Consider the following 22,110-nt stretch of genomic DNA (forward strand, 5'->3'; position numbering starts at 1 on the left):
GGCTAGCACTCTAACACTTGAGCCACAGAACCATTTCTGGCTTTTTCTGTGTATGTAGTACTGAGGAATGGAACCCAGGGCTTCATGCATGCTAGGCAAGCACTCTACCGCTAAAGCCACATTCCCAGCCCCCAAGATCTTTTTTTCTTTGGTCCAGGGCTTGAACTCAGCCTGGGCGCTGTCCCTACACTCTTCAGCTTAAGGCAAGTGCTCTACTGCTTGAACCACAGCGCCACTTCCGGTTTTCTAGTGGTTTACTGGAGATGAGTCCTACAGATTTTCCTGCCTGGGCTGGCTTTGAACCATGATCCTCAGATCTCAGCGTCCTGAGTAGCTAGGATAACAGGCATGAGCCACCGGTCTACTTCATACACAGCAAATTTCCTCATCATACCAGACATGTTGGCTGTCTGATGTTTTCAGTGCAAAGCCATTTCCCCATGAACACAGCTTGGACTGCAAACCACACAAGGGAGAATAAGACACAGTAGTGAGCATATACCATCAGTGTGGTTTATTTGATCCTAGGGTGCAGGGTCTAGAAGCCCGTGTGCACCTGGGCCAGGTTTCGGTGTCGGCCTTCTTGGAGTATAGTGAGGTGCATGCTGGGCCCCAGAGCTGAGCCTCTCTGACCTCCATGCTTCCACTTAGGTTTGAGGTAGGAGTTCGGCAATGGCAGCTTCCCACGAGCCTGAGACTGCCACTGCCCCAGGGAAGAGCAGGGCCAAGACAGCTGCCTGGGGTGAAGCCCAGCCGCTCAGCAGCGGCCTTGGAGCTGCAGTGCCTTCTTGATGGCGGTGGCCAGGGCTTGCGGTGTGGGGCTCTCCGCGGTGCAGCTCACAGGCAGGCCTGCAGCAGCCAGAGCACGGGCTGTGCTGGGGCCGATGGCTATGAACTGCAAAGGAAGGGACGGCAGGGCTTCAGGACCCAGCAGGGGCTGTGTGTGAGCTCTTCTGTTAGGACATCGCTCTTGTGTGAAGTCTTCAGCTCATCTGAAGCGGGCAGCCATGATCTCAGCATGAGTGAGCGCATGCCATCCCCAGGGTCCAGTAGAGCGAGGCCAGGAGGAAGAACAGGCAGAGGGCTGGGTGGCCAGGGCAAGTGCCTAGCCTGTACACAGCTCTGCTTCTGTTTCCGGAACCCTGCCGAAGGGCTGATCTGATCCTCAGTAAAACAGAGCTCAAGACTCGCTCTCAGGTTTAGAAGAGAAATGAGAGCATACCCACACAAACTTGTTTTAATACTCAGTCTTATTCATGGAAAACCTCGCTATCCATCAGTGATGAATGCATAGTGAAGTGTGGTATATGGTAGCTTGGAATCTGGGCATGTGGTTCCAAGCTGCCCAGCACCCAGGAAACCAGACACGTTTGGGTGCTCAGAGCTCAGGACTGCACTGGGAATGCAGGTCTTTAATGTCTATACAATGCAACCTTTAAGTAAATCTCAAATTTTCACTAGCACTGAGCACTTTATTTAATACCTTGCTTTTTGGGCACCATATGCTTGAGAGTTGTATATGTTTGCAAAATGAAGGTCAGAAAAACTCAGCAGATCACAGGATTTAAGCACAATTGACAATGTGGGACTGCCAGAGTCTCCTGCATCCACTGAGCTGTGTTGTGTGTGAAAATGAAAGCATACTATTTGGGAATTTCTTTTGATGAATTTATCTGTGTTTGATCAAACCTTGAGTAATCAATCCATGAATAGGGTAGGCTTCCTGAATACTCCTCTACTGGAGGTTGAACCGGCAAGGAATGAAGTACTGCTGCATGACCAACAAGGTGAACAACGCAGAACCCAGGCCTGTGAGGCCACATACTCTGTGATTCCATCCAGAATGGACGAAAACAGAGACAGAAAACAGATCAGTGATTGCCAGGGCTGAGGAGCACACAGCGGTATCTGCTCGTGGGTGCAGTTTCTTTTCAGGTGATAAGAGTGTTCTAGAATGAAAATAGTTGTGATGGTTGCACACTTTGTGACTATCCTGAACACCACTGGCTTATATTTTTTGAAGTATATACCGAGTAAGACAATTAAGTGTTATAGTTGGTAAATTCTACCTCAGTAAGATACTATGTTTAAGGAAATTAAAGAAGTCCCTACGATGGGACCAGCACATGGCAACCATGAAGACAGCAGGACAGTGTATGGCCGGCAGCTTGGTCAGAGTGAGTCTGATCTGAGCCTTTTCCTCCCTCGGAATTCACAGATGATCACAAGATATACCTCCCTGGGGTACGGTCTTCCCGATACTGGACCCCAGGAAGACAATATGGGCTGGGAGGTGGCTGGGCCTGGGTGGCCTCAAGTTCTGTCCATGCCACGGGGCAGACTTAGGGTTGGAGCAGCGCAGTGCCCTGTGACATGCAGACCCTATGCCAAGCCTGGCGTCCCAGCCTGATGTCTCACAGTGCTCACTGCGCTAGGTGTGCAAACTGTAGAATTGATGCTACCTTCCTTCTGCGGGGCCCCACGGGTGAGCTGGGCACCCAGTGACTCACTATCTGACTCGGACAAACTGCTTAACCTCTTTGAGCCTCAGTTTCCTAGCTGTGAAAGGACAATCATCCCTGTCTTGCTGGATACCTACATGAGAATTGTCTGAGCTATGCCTAGAAGAACTCTGCTCCCTGCCCAGTTGCCCCTTGGGGTGGGGTGATGGATCACCATGAACAATGGCCAGGCATCATCTTCCTGGGTCACAGCGGTGTGACCAGGGGCAGGACACAATTCCTCAGCCTACCGCTCCAGTCAGGAGACGCACCTGTGAGGGGCACCTGTGGTAGGGCAGCAGTTCAAGGGCATTTCCGTTAAGACACCCCAGGGCTGTGATTACTGGAGACTCACAAGTGTAGTTCCTAAACAATGCCAATATAAGTCCTTTTAGAACAGGAATGCTTACAAAAGGAAACTATCTAGCAGTGTTCAGTTGGGAATTTGGGAGGGGAAGGGGGCCGGTGTGGGTACCATGCTCCTCTCCAAGGGCTTTACCAGGGGTCAATCTTCCAACCTCAGGACAGTCCATGCAGGGAGGACATGCACTGGTCTGTGAAGACTACGCGTCACAAATGAGGACAGGCTGGGGGAGGCCGTGGGTGAGGGCGGGGCCTTCCAGTCCCACAGAGCGGCCCTGCCAGCTGCCTGGCCACGGACCCTCTGACCTGACACACACACCCTGGCATCATTCATGGAAAAGATCAACGCCCAAAGAGCAGCGTACCTTAATTTGATCCATGTCTTCACCAGATAACTCCTGAATACACTTGAGGCTGAATTTAAGGCCAGAGGGACTGAAAAATGCGATGCTGGCTGGGACACCCTGTGGGGAAAAGAGAAAAGGAGACCCGCTCCTTGAGAGACGATGCTTCCTAGCTCCGCCAGCCCTGGCCACCCTGCTCGTGTGCGAGGGGAAAGGGAAGGGGGAGGCCCCCCAAGCTCAACCCTGACGGAGCAGTGGGCTCCGTGCGGCACGGCTCAGCCTGAGCCCCACACAGCGGAGAGCACTGGTAAGATCAGCCATGCTTCACAAGAAGACTTCTGCCTGAATGATTTTCTCTAATCCTTACGAATGGTTCTGAGACAGAACCACTCCCCGTTCACAGACCAGAAAGGTGACTTCCTCAGTGCCACACAGCTGGGGTGGGAGAAGCGCGTGGGAAAGCCGGCGCGGCTCCTTCTGCCCGGCCTGGGGGCCACCCTGCCAGCTCTTCCTGGACATACCACATACCTGCTTGGAATAGTGGCTGCCCAGGTTCTCTCGGATTCCCGGATGTGGAACTGTCTGATAGACATTTAAGCTCTCCATAGGAATCCCTGGGCACAAGCAAAAGCAGGGGACAGACTGTAGTGCACTTGGGTGTGAGAGAGCCCCCACCGCCCCCCAGCACACTGTCAGCAGGGGCCCAGCTATGACACAACCTCCAGGAACAAGCCACTCAGCCGTTGAGACCAGCTCCATTATAGAAGACCAAGGGCAAGAAGCCATGATTTGAACCCATGGTTTGGACCGATGATGCCAGTATGCATTTGTCCAACACAGGGTGGTCCTTGGCCACTCCATGAATCCCACACAGACAAGACTTAAAACACCAAGAAATGAGGTGCAAGGGCAGCTTGTGGGGGAGGCCAGAAGCTGGGAGCCCCGGCCTCTCTGTGGCCCTGTGTATGTTCTCTGGGCCTCAGGACCCCATCTCCAGTTCCCTGGGCCTCAGCGTGCCCCATCTCCAGTCTACATAGTCAGTCACCTTTGTCCTTGAGCATTTTCGGCAGGATCTCTCCCTTGAGTGTCCCGCAGGGAAACAGAAGAGGCAGGGCCGACGGCTCCCCTGAAAGCACACAGCCAGACTTGGTGAGAGCTCTGCCGGCCCAGCGGCCGCGCCAGTTGGGCTCCGGACGCGGCTCCGCTCCCGCATCTCAGTGCCAGCACCTGTGCTTGGGAAGAGCAGCTGCCACACCTGACTGTGATGGTCGTTAGATGAAGGACATACCAGGGCACGTGGGTGAGAAGTAAAATTCACCCAATGTGTGCTGTCATTCGCACGTGCGCAATTCCTCTGGTCTGGAAGTGGCTTCCTGGCTCGCGGCCACCGTTTAGGACGCGCATCTGCAGTTGAAGTCGGGAAGGTGAGGATCTGGCAAGGATTTCCCAGCTCTGGGAGAAGCCCTGGCTCAGCCGGGGCTCATGCTGCGGGGCAGTGGAGAACTGGCAGCCACGAGTGGCTCGGCGCAGCCCCCAACAGACACGACCCCTGGCAACTGCTCCCCCAGCCGAGGCCTGGTGTCACCGTCTGTGCCCGCCACCCACTGCCACTGAAAAGCTAAGGGCACATTCAGCCCTAAGCCCTCGCAGTGAGCGTTTGAACAGCCATTTGTAACAATACCATCCAGCAGAACCGATGGGTTGCCAAAATTTCCCCCAAATGTGAAAACACTGAGAAGAACCATTTTCCCCACATCTGTCCATCCGACACCAGGAATTTTAGCCGGAGTCACTCACCCACAGCATTACAAACTCCCCTCAGCCTTACATCTCTCTGACACATGGTCTCCAGTGACTGCAGTCAGAAGAAACAAAACAAGTTCTCTCTACTCTGTACTGCCTCCTGGAAGCAGCACTAAACCACAGGAATGGCTGCGGGCGGGCTGTCTGAAGTGCATGTAACACTGCACACGGGTGGATGTTTCCTTTATTTAAAGTAAATACAAGAGGCAACAGAAGAGCTCACAGTGGATGGGGGATTGTTAACTATGAGGCCTGCTGGGTTCTTTTCCAGTGATGCCTTTTTCAAAGCTGTCTTCTTCACCCACTGCAGTACATCTGAGCCTAGGTGTGTCTGCTGTTAACAGCCTATGATGGGAGGACGGGGAGGCGTGCAGGAGGCGAGGAGCCAAAACTCTTCCTGGAACAGCTATGAGAATCCGGCAATAAGGCCCAAAGGCCTGCCAGGGGTCTACCAGGGATCTGAGCTCCTCATTCTTTTCTGATCTCTATGTAGGAAGGGCTGGGGGTGGTGGTGCTTAAGATCTCAGTCATGTCACGGTGTGCACAAGATTGGACAGTGGACAGCACAATGGTATAGGGCGCCCAGAGGGCAGAGGCTGGTTTACTTCAACAGCCTGGCCAGGTGTCACCAGCTCCGCCAACTTCCCAGGAAAGGCATGGCCCTACTGCATAGAAGAGAAACTGATATGCCCAGTGAGGGGTGATCTACTGCAGCTATCTCCCTTCATGAAGGCAAAGACAACTCACTCATTTGGAGATAAGCTTGATGTCTGTGGATTTTCCTCCCAACCCAAACACATCAATGCAACAGTTAACGTTGGCTGATTTTCAACCCAACGAGGCCAATCCCATGCCTAACACAGTGATTCTCACCCGGCCCCGCTCCCCCTGGGACGGGGAGGGCGCCTGGCACGCTGGGCTGTCAGGGCAGAAGGGGAAGGGTGTTGCAGTGCCAGCACAGTACTAGGCAGCCGAGGAGGCGTCTGCAGATTCTGAAGACCAAAAGGCATGCGCTCTCTCTCTCTGTCTGTCTCTGTCTCGTTCTCTCTCTCTCTCTCTCTCTCTCTCTCTCTCTCTCTCTGTCTCTGTCTCTCTCTCTCTCGTGGTACTGGAGTTCACATTTGCAAGGCAGGTAGGTGCTCTGCCTGCTACTTAGGCATGCAGCCTATATATCTGCAGACCTGTAACCATACCCAGGTCATGTGCTCTGAGCACTTGACGGCCCATCATGAGCAATTGAGGCCAAGGATTCTGAGGGAAGCACGGTGTGCCCGGCTGCAGGGACTCCCAAGTGCGGGAGGACATTTCACATGATGACCGGCAGCCTTCTTAGGACTCTGCCTCCTTAATGAAAGTTGTAACTGTCGTCTCTCCTTTACCATTTAAATTGTAATTAGGTTTCTATGCGTTATGAGATTGAATTAATTCATCTCAGTGGAGTTAATAGCACTAAATATTTGCAGTCGTGCCTTGCTCAAAGTAATAATAGTTAAGTAAAATAAATAAGCAATAACTAGGAATCAGCCTGTGTACCACAGCCCTGGAAATGGATTTTCAGCTTTTAACATTGAGCTTCAAAGTTCAGTAGGGGAGAAAATCATTAAAACCAAGTCAAATTTTATTTGGGTATACTAATTACAAATGGAAGATTTATTATAGTCTATCTGCAAAGCTACAGACATCTTGGCAATAAATTAGAAGTAACCAAGGCTTTTGGAAGGACGCGGAGCAGTGTGCCCCAGCAGCGACAAGGGTGAGTGTCTACCGTATGAGTCCCGCATCCATTACGGGACAGGTGACAGCTCGAAAGTGATGCTGATCCTCCGACTCCTGCTGGCATAGCAAGCCAAGCTGCCTGCTGGCTCTGGGCTTAGATGAGGACTGAGTCAGGCCCCCCTCTGCCTCCTTCCAGAACCGAGGCATCAGACTGAGTCCAGCCCAGCCTCTGTCCTCCCATCTATCAACCCAATGCTTGTCCTTGTAAAAGCTGGCACTTTGTCTCACGAGGCGTGCAAGGATCTGCCCTTACACTCATTGCAAATGTTTATAAAAGATGGTCATTGATAGTGTTCAATGCATGCCCTTCGTCCTCATAAACAGCACTAGAAATACACGGCCTGATGTGGGCTTGCTCTCAGTCCCGCTGTGTCTTGCACCATAGACCCCTGAAGCAAACTCCTATGCCGATGGTAAGAACAATGACCATGGGGACAAATCATGCGACAAGGAGCTGAGCTAAAGCCAACCCTTGCCGGGGCGGCACAAACACCCGCCCCAGTAGCAGTTGTCACCAGCAAGTGGGGAAGATTTTGTATCCCAAATTACAGCCTCCTGAGCTTATGTTTTCAGCTTCAGAGTATCCTATAGGACTAGCTTAGAAGTTTCTACAGAAACTTCTGTCTGTTAGCATAGCCCAATCAGGATACTGGTGCGAGGTCCTAGTGGAGCAAAGCGAGACATCCCTGAGTCCCCCTGGAGAGCAGTGCTTGGGCTACAGAGCAGCCCTGAGGATGTGGCCCGGCTCTAAATGCTGCCATGGCGACTGGTCAGCACTGCGCACATGCCCAAACCCACATGTGAGTGGGATGAGCTTTTAGAACCTGCTTTTGGGGCTGGGAAGGTGGCTTAGTGGTAGAGTGCTAGCCTAGCATGCATGAAGCCCTGGGTTCGATTCCTTAGTACCACGTACACAGAAAAAGCTGGAAGCGCCATGTCTCAAGTGGTAGAGTGCTAGCCTTGAGCAAAAGCAGCTCAAGGACACGCCCAGGCCCTGAGCTCAGCACTGGCAAAAAAAAAAAAACAAAAACCTGCAAACCTGCCTTCTTCACTTCAAAAGATGCTTTGACTTCATCTGACAGCGAACAGCTGAACACACTTTGGTCTGGGATCTTCACAAAGTATAAAGAGCAAGAAAATGGAAGAGCTTTGGAGGCAGCCAGACGCAGGCTCCGGGCCCATCCTAGTGCGGAGCGGCTGCCCCGCCCCGCGCTGGCGGCCCCTCTCCGCGCTCAGGTGTTTGCTCAGAGTGGACAGAGCTGCCACTCCCCAGCGCAGCTGCCTGAGACAGTGAGACACAGCAGGACGCCACGCCCCTCCCAGTGTGCGCAGTGCGGGACTTGGCACTAGCAGGACGCTCCCCTGCTTGCGGCTTGCTTGTTGTTGTTGGTGTTGTTTTGATCATCCATCCACCCGTGAAACTGATTCGATAGAAAGTACACATTCAGTCTTCGCCCCTGGTTCCCGGCACACCGCGTCTACAGTGCCCAGAACTTGCTGAGGCACGGCTATGAGAGGAGCACTTCAAGCATAGTAAGCTCTTTCCAGCGTGACGGGGGTTTAGACTCCTGGGGTGACTCTTCAGGAGGGGTGTTGGTAGCCGGAGGAACGGACCCTGAGATCAGAGGCCTGGCGTCTTTGGCCCCACACCTGACCTCTGGGGAAGGGAAAGAGGCTTGGGTGCAACCTAAAAGCAACCTCCACATGACACCCGAGTTTCTGGGCTGACAGCCGCGGCTATGTATCAACCTCAGAGCGGAAGCTCCAGAGGCGCCCGCTGTCCTCAGTCCTCACTACAACCAGGGGGCTTCTGTGAGACACAGTCGCAAGTTACGGAAGCTGAGGAGAGGCCTATGGGAAATACTGACTTGTAGCCCAGACTCAAGGGGACCCACGTGGTAGCGGAAGCCCCGCCACGCTCGCGCCGCCCGCTTCTTCCCAATGCAGAGCTACCCGTCCCCCAGGTCCAGAGTGCTCACCAGCTCCAGGAACAGAGCCTCCCAGGCAGGCAATTCCTGGGTGACAGGCATAAGCTATTGCACCTGGCCTGAAAATATTTTTGCCAAAACCAAACCATCTACTTTTGTTTCAAAGTCATGAGACCTTCTGAAGGTGTCTCCTCTCCCTTCTTACCCTAGTAACATCACCCAAGGGTGAGGACACGGTCAGCGGCCAGCACTCTGCCCCGGCGCCTGACCCTGCCAGCAGAGGCCAAAATCATTCTGGAAAGAAGTTGGCAAATAACACTCCTGGGTCAGAGCCAAATCCCAGAGCTGTGTACTGTCTACAGCTGCTCTCCTGCCACAGCTGCTTTTACGAGTTTTGATGGAGAACACTGCTCGCAAAGCCTACAACACCTGGCCCTCCTGCCCTTGGGCAACTTCCTGATTTCCTCCTCAGTACCATACGGTAAGAGGACTCCGCTTCAGTCCTGCGTGGCCAGGCGAGCCCCAGTCCACAGCTGGAATGGCGCACAGGGGAGGGAGGCAGATGCAACCTAGGGTAAGACCGCCCTACACAGCACGCTTCGTCTTCCCATCCCTGGCTCCAAGGATCTCTGCTCTGTATCCTTCAGCCCAGAACTCCATAATTAGCTGATTACCACTTAAACACAAACACCTGAAAACCAGTGCCACTCGACACCCTCTTCCACATTTGGCTCAACATTGAGCTTCTGGAGTCAGATCTTTCCCTGGGAGCAAGTATTTTGGGGAGAGTTAAAGAAGGAAGCAGTTCCTCAGAGGAAGAGAGCAAGCACTCAGACGGGAGAGCGGCAGCGAGCGCCGTCAGGAGCCCTTCAGGTGGCCTCTGCGCAGCCTCGTCTCCATGGGTTTTCCTCTGAGTGTCGCTCAAGTGTTACTCAAGTCCTTTGGGATAGAAGGGAAAGGGACGCAGCCCGAGCCTCGCATGCACTCACGCATGCGTGCACGCTCTCTCTCACACACACACAACTGTAAATAGTCACCGTTACACACAGGTTCCAGTCCTTGAGCCCCGAACACCCCTGAGAACACACCCTGAGCTAGCAGCTGCGGCACCAACAAACACTGGGTGCGTCTCATTTGGGGTCATACTCACTGGAACAAATGTACTCTGCAAGCTTTTCTGCATTTCCAGAGTTTTCTCCTTCAGTATCCAGGCCAATTTTACTCACTGGAAAGAAACAAAGAAATGTATTTCCTTAAATGGCTATCAAAGTCTTTTTGTTTCTATATGGCTTTCAAACGTGCACATCCTAGGGGAAATGGCTTTATAAATTGCACCCAGGTCGAATAGGAAGCTCACTGATGTCCCGCTGGAGAGGGAGCTGCTGGTCCTGGCTTGACACTTTGTCTGGATTCACCCTTCGGAACCTCGTGACTCATCTCCAAGAGTTGAAAACAGCAAACCCGTGGACCTAAGACTGTATGAGGCCCTGGGAAAACCAACTTCTGGCCGCAGGGAAGGAGCTCAGTGGAGGCTACTTTCTGACCAGTCAGAAGATGGCCAGCTTTTGGGATCTACCATGCTTTGTAGGAGTCTCTAGAAAACCCTTGTTTTAAGCTGGACACTGGTGGCTCACGGCTATAATCCTGGCTGTTCAGGAGGCTGAGAGCTAAGGACTGAGGTTCGAGGCCAGCCCAAGCAAAGAAGCCTGTAAGACTCTCATCTACAATGAACAAACAAAAATCCAGAAGGAGCCGGGTGCCGGTGGTTCACATCTGTAATTCTAGCTATAATCCTAGCTACTCAGGTGGCTGAGATCTGAGGATCACGGTTCAAAGTCAGCCTGGGTAGGAAAGTCCGTGACTCTTATGTCCAATAAAACAAAAAAACAAAAACATCAGAAAACCGGAAGTGGCACTGTGGCTTAAGTGGTAGAGTACTAGCCTTGAGCTAAAGAGCTGAAGGACAGCGCCCAGGCCCAGAGTTCAGGCCCCATAACCAACCCCCCCCCCAAAAAAAAAAATTTAAAAAGCCAGAAGTGGAACTGTGGCTCACATGGTTGAGCTAGTCCTTTGAGCACAGAGGCTTAGGGAGTGTCTAAGTCCTGAGTTCAAGTCTCAGGACCAGTACACACACACACAGCCCCAGTTTTGTGAGGGAGACAGGCCTGCTTGGAAAGGAGTTACTTGCAGATATGGCCAGGCAGGCTGAGGAGAAGGGAAGGGAGGATGAGGACACCCAGCTCAATGAACGCAGGTCGTTTCGGGTGTGGGAGGGGCTGCCCCAACCACTCTGTGAGGCTGTGACGTGAGCAAAAGGCAGACGGACCTCGGCTCTGGCTCTTCCACACAGGAAACCCACGGCCAGTCTGCTGAGGACACTGACGAGGAAGACTTCCTGCAGAGACGTGGCTGTGGGCATGGCACTCAGGAGCCGCTCAATACACTGCCTAGCCACAAACGATGGCCGCAGTGCAAACGCCACCGGCTTCTCACTCATGCATCACGTGAGCAGATGTAAACTGGGGTGAAGTAAAGTGGCCCCCAGTGTTCCCTGGGATTCAGGCCCGTGTCAGCCTTTCCACCTGTGTGAGTGGAGCGGAAGGTGGTGGAAGGGCGGGTATCATCTCTGAGATGAGGTGGTTGTGGCGGTGGCTTCTGGTGTGGGTGCTCTCTTGGGTGTCCTTGTAGTGAGAGCACTGTCTGTCTCCGTAGCTCTAAGGGAAGGCCCCCTAAGTCGAGTGGCCTGGAAAGCGATCTGTTGACAGCCACGGCTAAGCTGGGAAGCAGACAGCCTGCCATGTCCCCCAGCCCCAGACCATCTATGCTTGCTGGGCTACCTTTCCAGTTCCTTACCTAGAGAAGCAGTAGCATTTCCAACCACATACACAGGCTTAGCATTCCAGTTCTCCTTCAGAGACTTTTCCCAGGCTGCAAAACATGAAACTAGATGTGAGCTGCAAATATCAAAGAAGCCACTCTGATTTTTGCCATGAGTTTTTATTTGTCCTGAGAAATTCATAAGCAAAGCAGATTATAACCAAACAAACAGCATCTCACATTGTACTCGATCTAATGTGAAGTGAAACCTCTTAGTACAACTACTTAACGATAATAATAAAAAGGATAGTAGCATCTCAAACTAAAATTCCATTTTCACATTATCCATATCTGCAGGCAGCACTCACTCTGGTAAGGGTTTCAGCATGGCCTGCCTGAGTTTACTCATTTACACAGATGACATCTCAAGCATTGGCATTGTATAGCAAACAGAACAAAACAGAATTTGAAGAATTAACCTGCAAGGTGATATTATGATAAAAATCTAAGCTTTAAAGAAAAAGTCACTGGTTCTAAAAAAGTAACCAGTCTAATAAAACAATACATCAGTTTAAATTGGGACGTAAAGCTGAAAGTAGTCAATAAAGTTAATCTCAGATGAGAAGGCCTATTGTTTAATAGGCATAGTATATTTTACCTTCATTAACAGACAAAATATTCAGTGACAAAGAGAGAGCTTTACATATGGATTAAAGATCTACAAAGAAGGTAGGTTAGCCCGGTACTAGGAGTTCATGCCTATAATCCTAGCTACTCAGGAAGCTCAGATTTGAGGTTCACGGTTCAAAGCCAGCCCAGGCAAGAAAGTCTGTGAGACTCCTATCACCAGTTAACCACCAGAAACCTGAAGTGGAGCTGTGGCTCAAAGTGGTAGAGCACTAATCTTGGATAGAAAAGCTCAGGGACAGCACCAAGGCCCTGAGTTCAAGCCCCATGACCAACAACAACAAAAAAGAAGATGGGTTATATAAACGTTACAAGGCCACAGGGGTTTCACACACTTGTAGAAGGCAAAGAAACAACATAGTTTAACCTGCCTATAAATGTGATATGAGCCTAACTTGCCCCTCAATTCAATTGTGCTACTGTACATTAAAATTCCTTTTAAACAGCTACCTGAAACACACTCTCACCTTCTTCCCTACCCTACTAATGTTAAGGAATATTAGAAAATTACCCGTACTAGAACAACCTTTTCCAAGGCTCACAGCACAACAATGACGGCGCCGGCCCTAGCTTCGGACAGAAAAGCCTGTCTGCAGAGCCAGCTCTGCCCACCAGCCGGGCCAGTCAGGCCACCCCTAACATTTCTTCACCCACAATGGGGTGCACAGTACCTCTATGGTAGACGGTTGGGGGAATCAGTTTGGAAGTGTATGGGAAATGCTTTTGGAACTGTTAAACAGGACAGCAGTGGCCGTGTCCATTCCGGGGTTTCTCCTTCATGAGCTTCACTCTCTTGAGACGAAGCCCCTGAAGCTCCCTAGGAGAGGACAGCATGCTGCCCCGGCCTTCCCTCTGTCCACGCTGGAAACAAGTGGCTCCAGCTCTGAGCTTCTCGGCGTGCTCGCCCGGCACGTTCTCTTCCATGGGAGGCTGTGAGCACAGGGACGCACGGCCACCACCGCGGGTCACGCAGCACTGCCCCGAGCCAGGAGCCTGCGTGCGCGCTCCTCTACAGCACGCAAGGCAGCGAGGACACAGAGCCATGGCGTGACACTGCATGCTCTTGAGAGCTTTGTGCCCGGGTGTTTCAGGCCACCTTCCCAGGGGCTCGACGCATGCACGCACTTCATGGGGTAGCTGAGGACGGCACCTGGCAGAGTGGGAATCTGGCCACAGTGGTTCTCGGGAGTAGAACAAGCCTGCAATGCAGGGGTTATGAGGCCTCTCAAGGCCAAGGACACTGAGGGGCAGAGGTCAAATGCTGGCCACGGTCAGAATGGCTGTGTAAACCCAGACCTAAGGTGCTCTGAAGTCTACACACTGCTACCCACACCTGCTACACCTCCACCCCGGAGCGCAGTGCCTTGTGAATCGGTGCCTAGTACTGAAGGGGAACACACATGAAGGATTTAACTGGGAGCCTGATGCACAGCAGGCTCTCCATGAACATTAGCGCGGAGGCTGCTCAGTGGAGCTCAGAAAGGTCGTCTGAAACGGGGTTTGGAGAATGGGTCTTGCCGGGGCATACCACTGCCAGGGAAGCAGAGAGGAAGAAAGTCCATGAGATGGCAGGCCACAGGGGCGCGGCGGGCACGGGCCATTCCTCATACTTTGCTAAACTCTCTTGTCATTAGGGAAGTGGTAACTCTCCTATTTCCAGAGGGAAAAACTGGCTCCTCATCCATTCTGAGGAGAGACACAAATGTCCAGGGAGAGAACATTTCAAAAGCAAGGAGAGACGCCCACCCCCGCCCTCCCCCTGGCTCCTGACCCCAGCCGCAGCGCACAGCGCACAGCGCACAGCGCACAGCGCACAGCTCCCGCAAGAGCGCAGCAGCCTGCAGATCGGGTGTCTGAGGGAGAAACGAGGAAACGGAAGCCCAGCGCTCAGCGCAGCCCACCTCACCTCCAGTTTTACTGTCTTTCTCCAGACACAGCTCCACCGCTTCCACTGCTCTGGGGCTGGTAAGGATGAGTCCCCCGTAATCCTCGGGATGAGACAGCTGCACACCAAAAGCAAGAGAGGCCCCTCCTATGACCGCGCCCAGGGAGCTGTGACCGCAAGCCCACGCACCTCCTGCTTGTGCGGGGAGTGGCGCCGCGGCTCCTCCCACCTCCACCCTGCGCCACCAGCGCTTATCCAGTGCTGACTGCGGGCCAGGAGCTATGCCCGGCCTCGGGCCAGGGGAGCTAGTTCACTGGAGCAGCACTGCCAGCAAGAAACTCACAGGCTGCTGCCACACGCGATGAGCATCAGGGAAGCGGGGGACAGGGGAGGGGGCGGGGGGAGGGGGCGGGGGAACAGGGGAGGGGGCGGGGACGGGAGGGGAGCGGGGGAGGGGGGCGGGGGGACAGGGGAGGGAAGAGGGGGGGACAGGGAAGGGGGACGGGGGAGGGGGTGGGGGGAGGGGGCAGGGGGAGGGGGCAGAGGGAGGGGGGCGGGGGGACAGGGAAGGGGGGCGGGGGAGGGGGCGGGGAAGGGGGGCGGGGGGACAGGGGACGGGACAGGCAGCCTCACCCCGCCTGAGGCAGTGGGCAGAGTTCATGCCACCCCACGGTTCCCCAGGTAATACTGACGATGACCTTCCCAACACAAACATGTGCCACGGTGGGCTGCACTCTACGTCTGATCCCACAGAAGCTGTGGGCACTGAATCTTGTGTTTTGCCATGAGGGAATCAAAACAAGAGCCTCATGCATGCCAGGCAAATGTTCTACCACAGGGTTACCCCCTCAGCCTTCCAGGACAGTGGCCTGTCTCCTGGACTATCTGCCACTCCTACCCCTGGCAGAACTACAAAAGCCCTGGGTGGAGTCCAGCCCTACTTCTAATGGCCAGAGGCCTTGGCTGAGTTGCCTAACCTAGAACTTCAGTTTTTGTTTTTATTTTTGGTCAGTTGTGGGGCTTGAACTCTGGGCCTATGTGCTGACCCTCAGCTCTTTGGCTCAAACCGACTCTACCACTTGAGCCACAGCGCCACTTCCAGTTTTCTGAGTAGTTTATTGGAGGTTAAGAGTCTCAAGGACCATCCTGCCCAGGCTGGCTTTGAACTACAATGCTCAGCTCTCAGCCCCCTGAGTAGCTAGGATGACAGGCGTGAGCCACTGGTGCCCGGCAGAACTTCAGTTTTTAAACTGGGAACACAGCTTTCCAGTCTGCCATGCGGAGGTCAGGCAGATTGAATGAGAAGATGAATAAAAAGGTCCTGGAGCTCTGAGGTGGCGCTGGCCCAGCCCTGTCTAAATCTGCCCCGCGCCATGGAGCTGGAAGCGGCTCAGGGAAGGAAGATGGCAGGGCAGCGTGGCAGTCTGCATCGGCCAGTGGTAAAATGGGCTAGAATGGGTCAGTGAGGATCTTACACTAACACGGGGTTCAGAAACCATGGGCCTTACCTTCTCAGAGAGACTGGAGAGAGACAAAAACTCAAACGACAACACAGGAACCAACGTGGCTTGAAGTCCATGCAGTGCTAATTCCTGCAAATGAAAGCAACGCAGTTGTGGACTGGCCAGGACTGTTTTGAAAATAAGCAAAGGGTCAGTGTCATTCCACCACGTAAACCAGGCCCCACTCCAATACACATCAGTTATAATCAAGCTGAGAAAATAATTTTCTAAGTTATCTATGTGTTGATTACTCACATGTATTTTGAAATAGTATCACACTAACAATTTATCCCATGCCACAGCCACTGAGTTCGACCCCCCTACCACCCAGTACCAGACACCTGGACTCCATTACAAGGGAGCTTTAGTTTGGTGGGGGTGGGGGAGGTGCTGCCACTTACCCTGATGTAGGGATCCTGGCCGCAGTCATTCCCCTTTGAGTCTTTCAGTAAAAGAACTTTCATGATTGCCTGGCTGTCTTTATGGGCACTGTGACAGAGGAAGGAGACAGGTCTTAATTAGATGTCAAAGACTCTGGGGACAGAGCGTGGGAGGAGATAGGTAACGGCTCCTCACTGTGACTGAGCATTCCTGGCTGTTCTTTCTGCAGACTCCTGTCACTGATAAGGTCAAGCGGGAGCATGTTAGCAGCTGATATCACCTGGGAAGGCAGACGAAAGCCATTAGCGAAAGAAAGTCAAGTGTCCTATGCAAACATTCGCCATTCAGAGAAGTGCTACGAATTCTGGCTTGCATTAGTAACAGACAAATGACCATCTCACATTTTAAGGCATAAATGATTATTTTCATTTCACAATAAATGTACTAACCACTTCCTAGATCACTTAGAAAATGATTACACCAACTTGATTAAGTCATCTGCCAAAATGATTTTTTTTTTTTTTGGGTCCTGTCGTGGGGCCTGAACTCTGGGCCTGGGCGCTGTCCCTCAGCAATTCAGCTCAAGGCTATCGCTCTACCACTTGAGTCACAGCGCCACTTCCGGCTTTTTTCTTTTTTGCTTATGTGGTGCTGAGGAATCGAACCCAGGGCCTCCAAGCGCTCTACCACTGAGCCACCTTCCCAGCCCTGCCAAAATAATTTTTATTGGAGTGGGGCCTGGTTTCAGTGGTAGAATGCTTGTTTAGCAAGTATGAGGCCCTGAGTTCAATTACCAGAACTGGGAAGGAAAAAAAGATGTGTATAGATGTTGCCAAGTGTTACAATATGGAGAATGACTTGTTGATATGTTTCTAAAGCTTTATTTTTTTCTTTCTCTAATTTTACTTCTAAGTATAAATAAGAAGGCACTACTGATAAATGTGTATAAATAACATGAAAATGTTCACCTTGGCATTTTTTTTACTTCCTTCTTTTTTTTTTTTGGTTAGGGGGCAGGCAGTCCTGGAACTTGAACTCAGGGCCTGAGCTTTTGTGCTCATGGCTTGTGCTGTACCATTTAAGCAACAGCTCCAACTCAGCTTTTTGATGGTTAGTTGGAGATATGAGTCAAAGCCTTTTCTGTCCAGGTTTGGGCTGGCTGTGAACCATGATCCTCAGTAGCTAGGATTATCAGCATGGGCCACCAGTACCTGGTGGCCCTGGTATTCTTTATTATTAGAAATAGCTGGAAATAATGTAAATATTACAGTGAGAGAATGGTTACATAAATCATGATGCAATGTCACAAAAAAATCATTAAAATATTCAGAAAGAAATTAATTACATGGATTATTTAATTGAAAATGTTATATAAAATACAAGATTCAGTTATATAAATAGTATGAAAACATATATATGAAAGCCTAAGAATTAATATACTTATTTCTTACTGCTATATTAGTGATTTTTTTTTTAGTTTTCTCAGATTACCCCAAATTTCTGAAAATAATGAACATTACACTTGAAATAAGGGGTAGAACACATCATAATAACTTCCCAAAGGCCTCCAATAAGAGCTACTGAAGATCTTTGCTTGAAAAGCAAATCATCCCATAACAGCACTATACCCATCATTATTTAATATTGTAGGCCGTGGCTGATGAGAGTTAACAGAACACATGGTTAGAAGTAAAGATGTAACTCTAGGGCTGGTAAGGTGGCTCAGTGGTAGAGTGCTTGCCTTGCATGCCTGAGGCCCTGGGTTCGATTCCTCAGCACCACATAAGCAAAAAGAAAAAAGCCGGAAGTGGTGCTGTGGCTTAAGTGGTAGAGCACTAGCCTTGAGCTGAAGAGTTAAGGGACAGCGCCCAGGCCCAGAGTTCAGGCCCCACGACCGGACCCAAAAAAAAAAAAAAGATGTAACTCTAGGAGCCAGATTTGTATGCTACTACTGATTATGTCCTAGCATATTACATCTATGGAAAATATTTTATCTATGGACCACCTTGGCTCAGAATGAGTTGCTCTGCATTTAAGCAACCACACCTGGCTGAACAAAAAATAATTATGAAATCAGATTCTAATTATTATTGCTTCCTAGTGCTAGAGTGATTGATTTGGGAACCTGGCAATGTGGCTTGCCATTTTCTGAGGTCTCAAAATGTCTCACACCCAGAAATTAGGCCACTTGTCTCACTATGGTCATTTTTATGTCACTTTGGCTAGGTTATCTGAGCCAGAGTCTTTTTTTTCCCTCTAGATGATTGCACTGATGGGGGTGGGGGAAGGTTGGCAGGGCCTTGCTACGTAGCCCAGGCTGGCCTGGAACTTGTGATCCTTCTGCCTCTGCCTTCCCATTGCCAGGATTACAGGTATGTGCCACCACACTGACCTACGATGGTTAATCCTGGCAGTTAGACTGACTGGACTGAGAAGCACCCAGGGTGTAGAGGGGTTGCCAGGGGCGATTAACTTATGGAGAGAGCACCTGCCCTGAATGTGGGAAGCTTCATCACACAGGCTTGGGGGCCTGGATGGCATTGGAGGAGGAAAAAGTCAGCTGGCACCAGCATCCACTTATTATTCTCTCTGCATTCATTAATATTCTCTCTCTCTTTCCTAGCTACCACGTGAATTGCTCTATGGCTCCATGTCCTCCCCTGATGGACTGAAACTTCTGGAACTATGAACCAGAACAAAGAAATTCCTCCTTTAAGCTGTTCTCTGGGTTATTTTGGACACAACTATAAAAAGCTAATGAACATAGCTGCAGCTCCCAGTTATTCATAAATTCTCAGGGAGGGGATACTCTGAAGGTATTTTGGCTTTTATTGAGGGAGATTATCCTAGAAATTATGGATGGGCCTGACTCAATCAGTCCAAAGGCCTTAACAAGAGTTAAGAGCTGAGCTTCCGAACCTATGGGCACAGGTTCAGCTTCAACCAGGATGACCTGCCTTCTTACTCCTCACAGGTGTACAACGCAATCATCACTTGCAACAAATCTCCAGGGATCCCATATGCCATCTAATGGTAAGTAAATCTTGGCATTTTCTGAGGCATACATTCTTCTGGGGGGGCCCACAAAGGCTGCCACCTATTATAGATACTAAAAAGCCAAAACAGAATGCAGTTTGAACCCTTTCCATGTCCCACCACAGTCCTTGGCTCTCAGCGTTCCATGATTTCAAAGGATAGTTTAGTAATACTTTCAAGTAACAGAAGACAAGTCTCTCCCATCAGTGTTTTCTATTTACTACTCAGAGAAACCAAATCCCTTAAGCCCAAATCTTCTTTAGGGAAATGAGGTCTGCGTTGTTTGCTGGAGTGTGAGTGGTAATTTCAGTACTAACAAGGGCCACGAGATGGAACAGTGAGATGCTAGGAGCTAGTCACTTCTCCAGGGAGAGCTCTCTGAGGGAGTGACACCGAGACCTGCATGACAGTGAGAAGTGTGTTAGGAGTCTCCCAGGGTCTCCCCAGGAGAGAAGTGTGTGTTAGGAGGTCCAGGGTCTTCTCAGGAGAGAAGTGTAAGGTAGTTCTAGTACAGCAAAGGTGCCTTTGGAGTTCATGAGAAAAAAGAATCCCCCAAAGATTCAAGATTGTGCAGTGATGGGATCCACATATTAGAACCATTCACGATTGTACAGCGATGGGTTCCACACATTAGAACCATTCAAGATTGTGCAGCTATGGGATCCACACATTAGAACCATGGGCTTCTGTGGCTGCAGGCCATAGTAGGTTAGGCAAAAGTGATCCTGGCATGGGGGTAAGTTGTAGAGGTGACGCTGGCTTTAAGAGTGGGTTGGGAGTCAGGCACCAGTGGCTCACGCCTGTAATCCTTGCTACTCAGGAGGTGGAGATCTAAGGATCATGACTTGAAGCTAGCCCAGCCCAGGGAAGAAAAGTCCACAAGACTCTGATCTCCAATAAACTACTCAAAGCCAGAAGTGGCACTATGGCTCAAGTGGTAGAGCACTTCCCTTGAGCAAAAGCAGCTCAGGGATAGTACCCAGGCCCTGAATTCAAGCCTCATGACCAACAACAACCAACAACAACAACAAAAATAAAGCCACACAGTCTCATTAAAGAAGAGTCAAACTGCTGCAAAACCTAGGTGGAAACAGACCTTGTCAGTCTTAACTGGTCTAGCAGTGCAGCAGATTGCCAGCTGTCAGGAAATATCCCCAGATCCTTTCTTCACAGAAATGGAACGCCATTGTACTTTGGGGCATATGACCACCTCAATGAAAATATGGAGCTGTTGTTGCCTGGTGGTTAGGCTCTGGCTGACAGGAAGAAGGTGAAGCGGTATGTACAACTTACGGAAGGGAAGTGTGTGTTTCCCCCTTCCCTGTTTTTCCTGTTGGATAGATCATGGGCCACGTGGCTAGCCCCCTTGTACATGATGTAAGGATGCTAGAACAAGATAGAAGGAACATGGCCCTATTTGTATGACAGAACTAGTATGACACGAACTAGGACTATCCCATCAGAGAAAAGTAAAGTTTTGTTAATCCACTGTTTGGATTTCTTTTTGGGTGGCAGTGAGCTTGAACTCAAGCCCTGTGTGTGCTCATCTCCACAACAGCACGTGAGCAAATCCAGGGTCCACAGACAGGTTGATAATGAAGTGTGGCATGTATGTGCAAAGGGGAATTATGTAATCTTAACAAGGAGAAATGCTGACACAGTAAGAGTGCTGATTTCACCTAAATGAAGCTCATAATCAAATTTCAAGATGAAAAGTAGAAAGGTGGTTGCCAGGTAGCTGTACAAAGAGATAATGAGAAGTTGTTTACTGAATAGTTTTCTGAGCTGGAGAGCTAAGGAAATGGGATGGCAGTGATGGCTGTGTAACTACGTGCATGCACTCATGCCACTGAAACTACACATTCAGAAATAAGTCAATTGATTGCTTTTATCCATGATGCCCTGGTGCGACAATACTGCCATGGTGGCATGGTGCTGTAAAAGTTATTTTTCTGATCCTGGCTTTTTAATAGGTGTACATTACAGGGTGCTTTTAAGGGCCATTTCAAGGCACCTCCCACGGTGTGGGCTCTGCTGTGTCAAGGAAGATTACTATCCACAATATGGCCCACTAGACCAAGACATTTTCAGAAGGATACATCTCATCACACAGAGTGTGGGCTGACAGGGAGCCTGAGGGTCTCCTGACCTTTATTTATTTGTCCATTGTGGGGCTTGAACTCTGGGCCTGGGCGCTGTCCCTCAGCTCTTCAGCTCAAGGCTAGCGCCCTACCACTTGAGCCACAGCACCACTACCAGCTGAGGAATCAAACCCAGGACCTCATGCATGCGAGGCAAGCACTCTACCACTGAGCCACCTTCCCAGCTCCTCCTAACCTTCCTTTATGTTATGAGAAGCAGAAAGGTTTTCATGCTGCACTCACGGGAGTTTTTAGAATCAAAACATCTGATCCCTGACCATCTTTTTACAAAAAAAAAAAAAAAATAGAGATGTCATTCTCAGAATGCCTGCCATCTTCTCTAACAATCCTGTATTCCAAAGGGTAACTTTCACAACAGGTGCAAGTCGATAACCTGTAGATGGTCTGCCTGTCAGACCCACTTTCTGTAGTACAGATAGTAGCGATCAAGGAGTCTCGAGTAAGAATCCAGCTTTTCTTGAATGGATCTGACCGGGTTGGGCCGCTTCCGGCGGCCGCCACGGCTCTTTCCCTCGAGTTCTGTCCGGAGGGGCTCAGGTCTCCGACTTACGTCGATCCCACTGGCCCGGGAGCATCGAGGGCCACGGCGTCGGCAGCGCATCCCGCAGGGCCGGGAGCAGCCACACCGGCCAAGGCTTGCCCGGGCAGGCGGCGTCCTCGAGGGCCTTGGGGGCGGTGGGGCCGGGACCCCACGGGGTCGCGCATCGCTCGGTGCGCGTGCGCGGCCAGCGGCACCTACCTCGCGGGGCTGGCGAGGCCGAGGCCGGGCCTGCGCCGCCGGAGGGCGGCCCTGCACGCACACACGCACTGCGCCCGCACTCTGCAGGCTCGGCGGGGGAAGGGGCAGCGTCCCGCCGTCCCCGCGAAGAGACCACAGGGGCTGCAGGACGACGACAAGGCCCCGCCCTTCACTGGTAGCCTGAAC

At 51.2% G+C, this 22,110-nt stretch overlaps 1 protein-coding gene across 3 annotated transcripts; it reads right to left on the bottom strand.

Annotated features, from left to right (window-relative positions):
* Positions 1-491: 491 nt before the first annotated feature.
* On the bottom strand, positions 492-22,106 carry Uros (uroporphyrinogen III synthase). 3 transcript variants are annotated; one of them, XM_042701310.1, is made up of 11 exons: positions 21,925-22,106; positions 16,183-16,267; positions 16,008-16,095; positions 15,613-15,696; positions 14,126-14,222; positions 11,569-11,643; positions 9,866-9,940; positions 4,254-4,334; positions 3,737-3,822; positions 3,230-3,328; positions 492-895 (listed from the first exon to the last, which is right to left on the bottom strand). In XM_042701310.1, exons 3-11 carry the CDS (start codon positions 16,068-16,070, stop codon positions 758-760), a joined length of 798 nt encoding a protein of 265 aa, XP_042557244.1. In that variant the 5' UTR covers positions 16,071-16,095; positions 16,183-16,267; positions 21,925-22,106; the 3' UTR covers positions 492-757. The 3 variants fall into 3 exon arrangements, with proteins under 3 accessions (XP_042557244.1, XP_042557246.1, XP_042557245.1); XM_042701312.1 differs by lacking the exon at positions 16,183-16,267; XM_042701311.1 differs by lacking the exon at positions 21,925-22,106 and having other exon boundaries at positions 16,183-16,280.
* Positions 22,107-22,110: the final 4 nt, after the last annotated feature.

The sequence above is a fragment of the Dipodomys spectabilis genome, unplaced genomic scaffold (genome assembly GCF_019054845.1).
Source record: "Dipodomys spectabilis isolate Male_0828 unplaced genomic scaffold, ASM1905484v1 ptg000289l, whole genome shotgun sequence".
Classification (NCBI taxonomy): Eukaryota; Metazoa; Chordata; class Mammalia; order Rodentia; family Heteromyidae; genus Dipodomys; species Dipodomys spectabilis.